General features: G+C 34.7%; 1 protein-coding gene across 1 annotated transcript in view; it reads right to left on the reverse strand.

Moving 5' to 3' along the window:
• Positions 1-14,745, reverse strand: part of usp43b (ubiquitin specific peptidase 43b) — a 121,651-nt gene that overhangs the window by 63,694 nt on the left and 43,212 nt on the right. Inside the window, exon 3 of the mRNA XM_016248210.1 lies at positions 2,463-2,572. Coding sequence (XP_016103696.1) covers positions 2,463-2,572 — 110 coding nt within the window. The remainder of the gene's footprint in view (positions 1-2,462; positions 2,573-14,745) is intronic.

Below are 14,745 nucleotides of genomic sequence, written 5' to 3' on the forward strand. Positions count from 1 at the left end.
ATGACCCGTTGAATTCATTTTGGGAGCGATGACTGATTAAATGTATTTTTAGTCCAGTGCCTGTATATAAGATTAGTATTGACATTAGTCATATGAGGATTAACCATGTTGTGTATTTTCAACAGTTTCAATATGAAAAAGAACTTTTATATTGATTCAGTGGATTTATTGCATTTTGGAAAAAGAAAAAAAAAACGTGTCATGAATTTATTTTTGGGAAAAAAATTATAAAATTTTATAATAAATCTTTGAAAATCAAAATCTGGATTTGAATTTTTAATGTTATTATAACCTAAAGATGCTATGTGAAAGTTTGAAACAGAAAATAATGGTTTTCATCTTGCCACTTTCTTGGTAAAGAAAACAGATTTTTACTCAAATTAATCAAAATGGATTTATAGCATTTTGGAACCAAACTCTTCATATAGACTTTAGGTATGTACCTTTAAGGTACTTATATGCACCCTTTAGGGATAAATAGGGTACAGAGGTGTAACTTTTGAAAAGGTATCGCCCCAGTGACAGCATTTGTACCTTTTTTTCTGAGAGTAAAACATAATAACATTACTTTGTGCATTTAAAAGTGAAATGTGTTGTTGCTCAATATATTGCATGGTACATCTTCAATATATTGCATAGTACAAAATCCCATAGTTCAAACAGTAGAGCATGGCGCTAGCAACACCAATGTAATGGGTTTTATGCCCAAAGAATGCATGAACTGATAAACTATATACCTTGAATGCAATGTTAGTCGATTTGGATAAAAGCGTCTGCCAAACGCATAATTGCAAAACTGCCATTTTAGTGGCTTGGCCTTTTGTTTTTAAAGATTTATAAATCAAATCTTTATGTTTATTAACATGTTCGGTCAAAAATTATGCTTCAACATATGAGCCTACAGTATATGGTGTCCTATATAGGTTTGAATTTTAGATAAAGTTTGTCATTACATAAAGAAGTACAGCCTGAGTTGTCTATACACTCAGTCTGAAGGCGAGGTTGGTTTTAGTAGAAATCGACTGGAGGTATTTGTCTTAGAACTTTAAATGGACCACTAAATCAAAGACTTTGCTTCTTTGATGGATACTTCAAATGGAGATCCCTTGTGGACAACCAAACCATCTGGCCTGATTGGAGTTGCTTGATGGTGATGGTTTGCTTGGATCTTCTGACTAAGAACAGCTTGCTGCAGTTGGATATATGCTGCCTCCCAAATCTGTTGGCTTTATCAATATTCGTTAACACAGATGATTAACTGGGCTGGGTGAAAAGAGGGGACCATATCCCAGGAGTTAACATAAACTGATTCATCTCATGTCATAGCAAGTGGAGTGTCAGATTTGGAAAGTTGGTGCTAATAAGAGTTTTTTCCCCCCGTTGTTGGTCGTGAGTCATCATTCTCTCACCAGTTTCACTACTGATGCTAAAAAGACCAGCTTAGAGTGATTTTCAGTGCTAGTCAAAGTTGGTTTATGCTAATCTAGCTAATGGACCAGCACAACCATAATGTTCACCAGCAAAATTAAGTGGCAAAATTTGTCAGCCAACTTAGTCTCAGTGGTGATGCTACTTGACCAAATATATCTTGCTGGCTAAGCTAGTTAGGAATCTGTGTTTAAACAGTTTAGTCACAAAGCCTCAAGTGTAGGTGCTAACAATGCTAACATTCAGTCAGTAGGGTGTATGAATATCTAAAATGGACTAGGTGGAAAAACAGTGTCCAAAACAAAAATACCCATTGATTTTAATACGTTTATGAAACAACATAGTGTAGATACATTAACTATCTATACATTAACTATCCAGTAGAAAATTGCTAGTAGTACATACAGTATTAGATTTTTTTTTAGGTAATATCCCACTAATACGCTTTGAAATGTTATAGTAGGTTAAGCTGGCTCATTGTACTGTAAATTAGTCATAGTAATATAAGTCATAGTAAATTAGGTTGTTCTAAGTCCAAATGTATAGATAATTTTCTATAATTTGTACTGTATATTTAGCATATATACACTAACATTATTCAAGTTTGAGGTCAGTAAGTTTTTTTTATGAATTTTTTTATTCAGCAAGGATGCATTAAATTGATCAAAAGTGACAGTAAAACATTAATAATGTTACAAAAGATTTCTATATAATAATAATAATAATAATAATCTAATAAATGCTGTTCTATTGAACCTTCTATTCATCATCAAAGAATCCTGAAAAAAGGTATCACAGTTTCCACAAAAACATATAGCAGCTCAACTGTTTTCAACATTGATATACAGTATATATATGTATATATATATATATATATATATGCATATTAATATGTATATATTTCACAATAGTACTGTTTTACTGTATTTTGATCAAATAAATGCAGTTGGCCAGCGTAAAAGACTTCTTTCAAAAACACTTAAAGATCTAACAGTGCCTAAATTTAGCATGTAGTGTGTTCAAAATACACTTACTTATATTGTGCCTGGAAGTGCTCTTGTACAAAGCTGTGACGTACACCAGGCTGTGTCTGTGGTGGGGTCAGGGTATCAGAGACGGGCTTTTCATCACCTCCTTCTTGGCCCTGCAACAAAAACAAAAATGTCATGTAGACTTTTAGATAGATGGAGCCTTACTGGCCACACTTTCCAGGAAGTGATAATGAGAATATTAACCTGATTTCTGCCTCACAGAGTGGGCCAATATTGCACTCTCATTCTTAGAGTTTGTTTGAAGTTTTATACTGGCAGTAGTGAACTTGACAACAGCTAAAAAAAAGACAGGAGGATAAAACCCACAGGGAGAGCTGATACACACTTTTCAAGGTCAAAAACAAGATAGAGATGGTAGAGACCGTATGCCTACTACAGCTTAGGATTTTATGTCAGAGAAAGAGAGAGAGAGAGGAAGGTATAAAAACTATGGAACCATATAGGTAGCAAAATACAATATGCAACATGGCAATGCAATATTCAAAATGGCAACACAATATTCAAAATGGCAATGTATTTCTTTATTTAAATTTACATTTTACATTACCCATATGTGCAAAGTTTGGTGCAAAAGGAAAATGAAAATCTAATTATATAATTTACATTTGCCATTTCCAACAGTAGTCTTAAAGGAGTAGTTCACTTCCAGATTGAAAATTCTGTCATCATTTACTCACCCTCCACTTGTTCCAAACCTGTATGAGTTTCTTTCTTCTGTTGAACACAAACAAAGATATTTTGAAAGATGTTGGTATCCGAACAGCTGATGAACACAATTGACTTCCATAGTATTTTTTTTCCTACTATGGAAGTCAATGGTGCTCATCAACTGTTTGGATACCAACATTTTTCAAAATATCTTTGTTTGTGTTCAACAGAAGAAAGAAACTCATACAGGTTTGGAACAAGTGGAGGGTGAGTAAATGATGACAGAATTTTCAATCTGGAAGTGAACTACTCCTTTAAGACTACTGTTGGAAATGGCAAATGTAAATTATATAATTAGATTTTCATTTTCCTTTTGCACCAAACTTTGCACATGGGTAATGGAAAATGCCAATTTAAATACAGAAATACAAAGTTGGAACTGCCCCACTTTATAGAACAGCCTTTGAGCACAGACCCATTGTATGATACTCTGCAGGTTCAGGAAACAGTCTTCCATAAAATGCGTCACACACAGCGGGCTAGAGTGAGCAGAGGCGGGCGGGCTTGAGAATGACGCGGCCGGCGGATTCGATGAAGGAGCGGCCAGCGGGCGTGAGGTAACCACATGTGACGACCCCGGGCTGGACTCCGCTTTGTCCACGGTGAAAGCCGATCCGGCGATCCACAGCACGAAGTTGATGTATTTCCTCAGCGACCAGCACGGATCAGCTCTAGGCATGACGAAGCGGATATCGTCCTCTTTTGGAAGGCTAAACAAAGTAGTTTCACTTTCACAACGAAACACAGCGGCTTTAGGACATGGCAGCAGCAACAATACTACAGCGAGAATAAAAGTTATGCCTTCTTTTTTTGCGTGAACATTTGGGCGGCGTTATACAAATCTTCCCACATCGTGACATAGGTATGTGGGGGCGTGTTAGAACGAGCCGTTTTAGGTAGGTGTGGTTGACTCTTAACTAATCTTAAATATCTCTTTGGATTTGAGACTTTAGTCTTTGCAACTTTACAGATCTTCTTTATGCACCAAGAGCTTGTAACACTCCAAAGAAAAAGGAAAAATTGAAATCGCATCATATGACCCCTTTAACAATTTTACACACCTTCTACCATCTGTTTTAGAGTATGATAATCGAATATAACCAAGATCTGAGGACTTTTAACCACAGCCAGACAACAACTTGGATGCATTATTGATATTATGATTATTGAAATCTTCATTTAAACTTTTATTCTTCTATACTGGACAATCTAATAAATTTATATATTTAATTAATAAATAATATAATCCAATTAATTACACAATGTGGTGATTAATTTAATTAATTGCAAATTCACACATCAAATAGATATTACAAAAAGTAGCTTTAGAGAGAAATAGCCTATTTTATTTTATTTAGAATGTATTACTTTATTACTTATTTAGATATACAGACCATTTATTGCAGCTCAGAGGTAGCATGAATGCATTTACACTGAAATTATAATTGCATTAATATAATAACTATACTGTGTCTAAAATACAACACAACATTAACTTCTTATTTATTGAACTATTACATAAAATCAATAACATCATTTTTCAGGACAAAAACAACACTCATGTGATACTGCACTCATTGCTTATGTCACATTGTTCAACTACAGTATATCATATGCTATAAGTATGAGACAAAATCTCTTGAATATTAGGGACATAAAACTGAATTCTATAGGCTACATCAAGTAGTGAGATGTTGCCCTGCATCATGTTCGTCACCAACTGTGTGAAATGCCAGATGATCTACGTAGATCTAATATGTTAGATTTCTTACATGTATATTTATATTTCTGACTTATTTTATGTTGTTTTTATGGCCATTGGTTTAGCTTTTTAATGATTTAATATAAAGAAGTAGGTCAAGGCTCTGTCAAACTTAAATCTGTAAATATCCCTTTAAAAGCAGCTTAAGCAAAATACTTTGAAGCATATTGTCCTTATCAAAGCTTTGCTGTTTGATTCAGTTGGTTGGCTCTTTTCAAAGGAGTCTGGCAAAGCAAAATGTGAGAAAGACCCTCCCCACAATTCCTCGCTGTCAGCTGAGTCACGTCTGCCCCCTCACTGGCAATCTGAAAGCTTTGGAAATTTACGGTTAGAAAGTTGTTTTACATGCAAGAAACTAGAGACACAGCAAAGTACTGACTAGAAAGTCCATTTTGACTATAGTGTATAATGGAAACTTTACCTTTGATAATACACCACCCAAGAGTTCAAATAAAAGGGAGAGTTCCTTCACCTCCTTTCTTTGACCCAATAACGTGCTGTCTTTATCGTCTCCCTTTTCTATGTCGCTTAAATAGCCACTCTTGGTTTTAATACCACTACCTGTTTTTCTCTCTTTCACTCTTTTTTAATGCTCTAGTCTACTTAATACTCCTTAACTAATAATTAGAGCCTTGCGTTTTGTACAGAACGGTACTCCAGAGCACAAAGAGGTACAAATCCTCTTTTCTCTTTCTAAAGGCTTGAGATTCAGTGGTGTCATTGGTGTAATTGCAGAACTTGTGAGTCTAGTAGTTTTTAGAGTTGAAAAAAGAGCTGTGTTGGGAAGTACCTAAATAAAAGTGCTGCTACACTCTTAGAAAACAAGGTACAAAAGCTGTCACTGGGGTGGGACCTTCTCAAAAGGTACACTTTTGTACCTTTTAGGTACTAATATGTAGCTTTAAGGTACCATGGACATATGGACACAAGTACAAAGGTGTACCTTTTGAAAATATGTTGCACATTTTTCAGTAGCATAGCTTTTCCAAAAACAAAAAGTGTCGAAAAAAGTGTTTTTGGAGTGTCGCTTTACAAAATGCCTTTTAAAGATATATTGTGTTGCACCTGTAACTTTAGATATGAGCTAAGTAAAGTAATAGTCAGTGTTGGGGATAACGCATTACAAGTAGCACAAGTTATGTAATCAGATTACTTTTTTCAAGTAACATGTAAAGTAACACATTACTTTTTAAATTGACAAGAAAATATCTAAGTTACTTATTTAAAGTGCCCCTATTATGCCTTTTCGAATATTACCTTTCTTGCAGTGTGTCATGTAGCTGTATGTGAACATAAACTATCTGCAAAGCTGTGAAGCCGACAGTGCACGATAAATAAAGTTATTGTCTATCAAAAAAATGAGTCGGCTCGCAATCGCCTAAACGAGTCGTCAGGAATTCAAATCTTATTCTGTTACGGCTCTACGTCATGAAGTAACACATTTGCATAATGTCTGCCTACGCTGTGAGAGTAAATTTGTTTTATCACATCTTATAATTACCACAAACTTGTTAACACTTGACACTTAACCAATGAGAAACGTCCTGCTCCAGTCGTGCTTGCGAATCAGTCTCTTGTCGATCAGCCAGTTCAACCGTTTCATCATCAGACTCCGGCTCGGATTGGTAAGGTACAATTGATACCATCTTTTCCATGTATTGACCTGTCCTCCAGAGCTGTCATGGCAATGGGCGTTTCGTTTCCGACATGCACTGTACACGGTAGACCAATCCAGAGCCAATCTCTCTACGGCTCTGGACCAATCACAAAGGACTGCGCCATCTGACCAATCACAGCAGTGAGGGCTCAGGGAAAGGAGGGGTTTAGAGAGACTGATTCTTTGAACTCCTTCGCACGAGTCGTTTACGAATCATTTAGAAATGAGGTCAAATTAAATCTATTTTTTAGAAAACTAACGAGTTTTTTGACCTTGCATGCATATAAACCTGTTTTAGAAGACTCATAAAACAATATTAGCAACCTTAAAAATGGCATAATAGGGGCACTTTAAATAAGTAACAGCAGTCACTTCGTTTTCCCATGTATTGACTGAGAGCTCTCCTGTCTCCATGTTGAGAGTAATTGTGAGGAAGTGCAGAGGGTTGTGTGCGCTGTGTAAACATGATGCTTACTGCAGTTCTAGACTAAATGTCAGCATCCATTTATTCATCTCACTCGCGCAAAAACAGATTCAGTATTCCTCAAAATGAATAAAAACAGTGAAATACAAACTCAGAATATGACGCAAACCTGCAATAATTAGCCTAAATGCGTTAAATAGCACAAATATCCATTATGTATTTAATCCCATTTTATTAACCACTGTCTTTGCTGCTGACCTTAGATGATCAAATTCAACCATACCAATAAGCAAAAATTACTTTAGATAAACTTTTTTTTTTTTTTTGCTTTGTTTACTGCTGACGAGTATTGAACTTTCTTCTCTTGCGTCATGTTCTTCATGCAATTCAGAATGGCAGCACAGCTGAAAGGTTTGTTTGAGCTGTGCCCTCTTCTCTACAGACATACATTTGCATTTCCTTCAGCCTGAGGCTTATTCATTTCACTTTTGGTGTGAAACATTTTAGTGAAATGATCAGATTCATTCTATTCTGATTAATTCTAGTGAATCGTATCAGCCTAAATGATCTGATTAATTCTAGTCTCATTCTAGTGAATCAGTTTGTCATATAATATATAATTTGTCATTTATTCATATAATAGTTAATCCATTCAAAAACAATATTTTTGTGGATTCTAATTAAAGATTCGAAGAGGAATCTGGATTATATCTTGTGGTAGCTATTTTGTTGTTAATCTTCTTTTATTGTAGTGAGATACTTTAGTTTAACTGCTTTGAGACTGTAGCTTGCCAAGCTACAAGCTACTCATAATTCATAATCATTATCATTTTACTGCAGAATGTACAGCAGAGGGTCTCTAATGGAATTTTCATTATCCTGATTTTGCAAATAATAAATTAGTAGCGCATTACAAATTTTGCAGCATCAAATTTATGGCTGCTGTCTAAAAATAAGTTGTTTTCCCCCAGTAGCCCTGTAATCTCCTCTGAGAGCCAAGTACTAAGTTAGTAAGTCCCACAGGCAACACCATGAAATGCAATGCTGTACAGATACACATTCCATTGTTATCTGTGTAGGGCAAAAAGGAGGAAAAGACTTCAGGCTATTATTCAACAAGTGAGCTTATCACTTCACTAAATTCTTCTCCCTGCCCCAGCCTGGTTAATGAGTGTGAAGGTCTTAGAAGATTAAGGCTCCCATACCTTTAGTAGGGAATGTGTCTTAGTAACTCAACTACCATACCATTCTGCTGCAAAGAGAGAACCTACAGTACAAGGACGCATGTGTGAATTGATTTAACTGAACTATAACAATAACGTGATCAAATGAATCACAAATAATCACAAAATATTACTGATCCTTTACAGATTATTAATGTCACATGACAGTGTTAAAGGAACAGTTTACCCCAAAATTTGAAAATTTGCTGTAAATTCACTCTCAGGTTATCCAAGAAGTAGATGAGTTTGTTTCTTCATGGGAACAGATTTGGAGAAATCACTTGCTCACTAATGGATCCTCTGCAGTGAATGGGTGCCGTCAGCATATGAGTCCAAACAGCTGATAAAAACACAATAATCCATAAGTAATCCACTCCAGTCCATCAATTAAGGTCTTATAAAGTGAAAAGCTGTGTGTTTGTAAGAAATAAATCCATCATTAAGGTGTTTTAATTTTAAACCATCACTTCTAGCCTAAATACCAGTCCATAATCCATAATAATGATTCCGCCAGTAAAAAAAAAAAAAGTCCATCTCCTGTTGTCCTCTTACATCAATATCCAACAACATATTTGTTTAGAACTGTATTGGACTATTTTGGATTTATAAACGGTGCTTATTCTGTGCATATTTCTCTCCTGGTTCAGACGAGATCACTTTTTCACTGAAGAAAGCAAATATTACAGACTGAGGAGTCATATTTTAGCCAGAAAAACTAGTTTGGAGTTAAAAACGTCTTCATGATTTGTTACATGCAGCTGTTCACTTCACACAAAAAGTAATGTCTAGAATCATGAAATGATCCTTTTTAGTCATCAACTATGTTTTTGTCCTGTTGTTGTCATGTGCATGGGCAAATTTTGAAAACATTTGAAAAGCAGCCATGGTTAAATTTTACCCTGTGGCAGTTCTAGAGTTAATATTGCCACAATTGATTTTAAGGATTTAAATCAATGATTTTGCTTTGCAACTATTAATATACAACTAGCTGAAAGTTTAAAAACAACATGCAGTCCATCTCGCCAATGGTCACCAATAAAATTGTATAATTTGTTTTAAACAAACTGTATCATTGTTGTACAAATAAAAAACAAAATGTAACAGGGGCTGTCAAGCTTCAAAACAAATACAGACCATAAAAGTACCATAATCCATGTCTATATGGTATGGTATATTCAAATATAGGTGTCACCCATGTTATACATGTTTGGTTCTGTAACTGATGGTGCGGTCACATTTAGCATTGCTGGTGAATTTGCTTGGGCAAAATCCAGTAATTTCTAAAATGTGATTTGGAATTTTGTGTAAGGGTGAAAGATTTCCCCATGCAGATTTCACAACAGGTTCATGCAGATTCTCTGCACTGCCCAACCGAAAGCTGCTTGGTTGATTCATACATCGCTACATTACATGTATATCACAATGGAATTTAATTTTTCCATTTATCTTTTTCTGGATTCCATTTAAACTGTTTAATTTTTTTTTTATTAATCTAAAAATTTATATTCAATTTAATTAATAAAACTTTAACAATTTAATGTTTGTTTAAATTTTTTTGTTTGTTTGTTTGTTTGTTTGTTTTACAATAATAGGGCCCTATGAAATGTTTTTCTGTATTTCTGATTTAATACAAATGTATTATTAAAAACTAGAGGTGATCAAATAAAGCCATGAAACATTAACAAATTAATTATATGGACTACTTTCACGGTGCTGTTATGGTGTTTTTGGAGTTTGACAGCCCCATGAAAATTGGCATACATGTTAATTTTGGGGTGAACTTTTCCTTTAAAGTTGAGTTGCAATGGAGATGCGGTTAACGGGGCAAATGTGAGCTGGTCTAAGAAACGGAAGTAAGGCCAGTTCTGCAATCATTAGCATATACAGTACTTCTGCAAGCTTGCACAGATCTCCTTTTAATTAAAGCACTGCGACATTAAAAATGAATAGGAGAAATTATATTTTAAATTAGCAAATATGTGAAGCGGGCAGTTTTTACTATGATAATTTGTTCTCACAGTTGGTACTTTCTATCCTCTGCCAGTGTAATTCTGACTGAGCTTCCTAAATCAGCCCGTGTGAGACATTTTCAGTGGTATTTATATCCAGTCTTTCATCCTTCTGCAGTCTTAAGTGTCAGCAGGCATAACCGTCAAATATATGTAGAAGAAACTGCACTTTGCTGGGAATATATGTTTGAAAACTATCTGAAAAGTCTAGTCAGGCAATATATGCTGTCACAGCAATGGCATTACGATGAATAATTCACAACCCTGATCAGACAGATGGATGTGTACCTTGTGAAGCGATAGTTTCAGTGCATCTGTTGTAGCGGCCGCAACACAGCGTGGCCCAGATAAGCAAAAAGAGCCTTTTACACTGAAACACACACATGCCCACACGTACACTGGAAGCATTAATGAGTAGTGGACATCCCAATCCTCAGAGAAAGACTACCCACTGGGCTCTAAACTATAAATACCCCCCCCCAAAAAAAGATGGAGAGAAAAATAGGGATGAACAATTGCACCTCTGCTTAAGACCTACAGGAGATCTCACTCACAGACTCTGTAGTCGCAATAGAAAGCTTGTAAGATAGTAGTCTAAGCAACTCTACAAGGAGTAACTAGTAACATGGAGTAGATCTACTGCAGTGTCGCCAAAACTGTTTGGACAATAAAGAAAGATAGCCCAAATACACTTTACAAGCTAAACATTTAACAACTACAACAACAAAAAGTTAGGTTTGGTTTTAAATTTTAAAAACAACATATTGGTTATACTGATGAATGATAGCAAATTTGAAACTAATTTTTAATTTAATATATTGGTATTTGTTGATATTGATTTTTCATTGTAAATGCTAATTTCTTCTATTTTTAGATTGGATAACATTTTTTTTTTTTTATTAAATTTAAAGTGATTTAATAACTTTTTGATTTAATTTTTAAATGAATTGTTATCTTTTATACTTTACATCATAATGATGTGATGCTTAAATATTTTTTATTAGATAAATGATAGAATTTTAATATCTGCCATTTATTGGTTATTGGCCATAATTAATAACAAATTAATAAGAAAATAATTATTGTCTTGTTGGTATCCACCATAACTGTGCCGATAAACTTATTTTAGAAAACAGTTTTTACTAATGCATGATAGCTTTTTTTTTTTTTCATTTAATATACTAGTATTGGTTAATATTGAATATAACCCCTTAACTGTCACCCCCCCCCCATTTTTTTAAATAGACATGAAAGTACACTACCTAAACTTAAATTGTTGTAATTTATGAACACTTACAGACTTAAGGTTGGTCTCTTTTTAAAGAAGAAAATCAGCAGATTATTGCAAAAGTGGAATTTCTTCAAAAAATTAAAGTATCAAAAAGTTATAGAAGTTTAAATTTACTGTAAAGAAAATGCACTATACTCATTTTATTTTATATATAATACATATTTTACATAACAGGTTTTACTCTAAAATTGATATCAAATTAAAGCCATATGTCTAAATAAGTTATGTTCCAAATTTTTATGCATTTTTCTGTCACAAATGTCTAGATTTCTCTGTCAATATTACTTCTATCACAAAATCCTGAATCCAGAATCCTGAGACTCAGACCTTTCCAATGATATGTTTTTTGTCAAGATTATAAAAAGGTTTGATTCTAAAAGACCGTAATGCATTTTGTAATATGACACTTGACACCACTCTCTAAGGGGGAGGAGACCGCCAAAAGATTTTAAAGTACCATTTCCATGGTAAAGCCATGTCCGATTTCAAAATGGTTTTCACAGGATGCATTTTGGGCTTCTAAGCTTTAAAATGATATATCATTATATAATTATATAATTATGATGATTTCTAAAAGATTTGATAGAGAAAAAGGACAACAACAAAAAAGAGCGCCAAGCGGCCTACAGGTGGGATGGTGACAGTTAAGGGGTTTGTATATGCTCATTCCCCCTATTAACTTTTGATAACATAAAAAACTATCTATAAAAAAAAACATTAATTTAAGAACACTGAGAAATGTAATCATTTGAAAATCGTAAAAAAAATATTACTTTTTTCACACTTATAATGATGTGATGCTTAAATTCACTTGTAGCATTTTACAAATGTTTATTTTTTCATTTTATGAGATAAAATAAAACATATACATACATGCCATTTATTGGTTATCAGCTATAACTAATAAAAAAAATAACAAGAAAATAATTATTGGTTTGTCAATTTCAGCCAGTATTTTTAAATTGCACATCTCTCACTGGTTTTATATTTTCTTATTTAATGCAATGACTTTCAGACATCAAGTCTCCAAATCAATGGGGGGTGCTGTATGTGCCCTCTCACCGTTGTTTGTATTTCTTCCACATTTCTTACAAAAGTTGTTTGTGTAATTCCATGAGGAAATAGAATAACGAATGAATTAATCTAGGTGCATGTCGTCTGCATGGTTCTTTTTGCATTCCTTCCTTTTAGGCAATTAAGCATTAACCACAAAATTATACTGTGGTAAAACAGGGCTTGTCAGTTGTTAAATGATGTGTCTGGAGCTGTGGATGTTTGCTTTGCTAATGTTAGCGTTGCTCAGTCAGAATGTAAGCAAGAGAGCGATGGAAAGACTAGTGTTAGAGAAGATGTGCTGACTGAGCAGAGTTAGTGTTTATACTAATTTAACAGTGTTTTGATGTGCATCAGTCCAGTGTAATTACAAGATCTAAACACCATTTAAACCATAGAAGATTTCCACCTTCCTCCTCTGGTAAAGATCTGGTCTTCTTGCTTGAAGCATGATGCAGTATCACTCCACACATAGTTCAAGACTTGTGAGGCAACGTTCAAAGAGAGAAAGGTCTTTATATAGATGATTGAAAGGTGTTTTGTATAATGTTGTGCACTCTTATGTACTGTATGTACAGTATGCTGTTCTTTGGACTTTTTTTACTTGGGCAGATACGTTTCAGGACAATGTAAGTCTTGGATATCTCCTAGAATAGTTAGTAAATATGTTTTTTTTGTTGATGTTGGTCAAATTTCATTAGTAACAGACTACCGTATTCTGACTTTTATTATTTGATTAAAATCAGGGCCCGGTTGCATAAAGCACCTTAAGTGTAATTTTCCCTTAAGATCACCTTAAGTTTCCCTTACACTTAAGGACGTTACATAAAATATCCCTTAAATGTTACTTAAGGGTTTCTTTAGGTGAAACGTCATAAACCCTTAGAATTTCTCTTAAGTATACCTTAAAACTCATTAAGTGTTGCATAAAGCCCCATAACTGTCATTTAAGGATAACATAAGGGTTGAAAAATGTCACCTTAAGTGTTACACAAGTCTTCTACAAGTCATGATCGGCTGCTTTATATGTTAAACAGATTTTAATTTATGCATTTATTCACATATAAACACTGATCAAATTACATACAGCACATAATTAGCTCAAACGTGAGTGTGTCACACTCGAGAGCAAATTTATATTCCAGAATATTTTATTCCTGTATTTTCCTACATATTACCTGGAGATGACTTGAAAAACACACATAAACCATATATTGCGGCAATCGTGAGTTTATTGTGTTTATGTTTCTGCTTTTTATTCAGCTTATAAGATAGGCTACTTCTATGAATCCGGTTTGGACTTTCAGCTAGAGAGCGCCCTCCAGCTTCGAGTATGAATAAAACACACACTGCATGAGAGTTTAGCGCTTTAATGTTCACATCGTTTTGGATACGAATAAAACGTCATGCATAGACTATCTTGTCTCTTTGCATTTAAATATATATTTATTCACACTAGAAAACCTCTACATGGACAGAAATGATGAGAGATCTTTATTTGTTGTCCAAAGATGAATAAAAGTTTTATGGGTTTGAACTGACATGAGGGTGAGTAAATGATTTTTCAGAATTTTCAGTTTTGAGTGAATTTGGGTTTCCGTCTTGTCTGGTCCCAGTAAGCAATAGCCGTCATTTCAACGTCTCGGTTAAGTATAGACCCAATATATTCTGGCAATATGTAACCCACTTCTAGCCCAAATAACCTTGAATTTGGTTTCATGTCGTTTTTTTGGCAAAATAACTTGTGAGATGTATGATATTCCATCATGTAAGCAAAGTCAACAGCATTTACAAGGTGTTTGGTTTAATTTCTTTGACATGTTCAATACTTAGCCTGTGCGTAGCCACAATTTAGCTCGTAGTCAGAGTGGCTATCTGTAGCCCACTTATAGTCAAACCGCTCCTCCCCGACATGGACAAAATCCTCCAGCAGCTTACGGAGGTCAGCATCCAGCAGTAACAAATTACGGAACAGGGACAGGGACAGACCAAGCAGGAGCTCGACGCACTGCGCACGGCCACAGCACGACGCGTTCCGTTACCCGACCCCCGGGTACAAGTGACACAGCTCTTGCCCAAAATGACGGCTCACGATGATGTGGAAGCTTTTCTACAGATGTTTGAAAACACGGCGACCG

Source organism: Sinocyclocheilus grahami, unplaced genomic scaffold (genome assembly GCF_001515645.1).
Source record: "Sinocyclocheilus grahami isolate Dianchi unplaced genomic scaffold, SAMN03320097.WGS_v1.1 scaffold870.1, whole genome shotgun sequence".
Taxonomy (NCBI): Eukaryota; Metazoa; Chordata; class Actinopteri; order Cypriniformes; family Cyprinidae; genus Sinocyclocheilus; species Sinocyclocheilus grahami.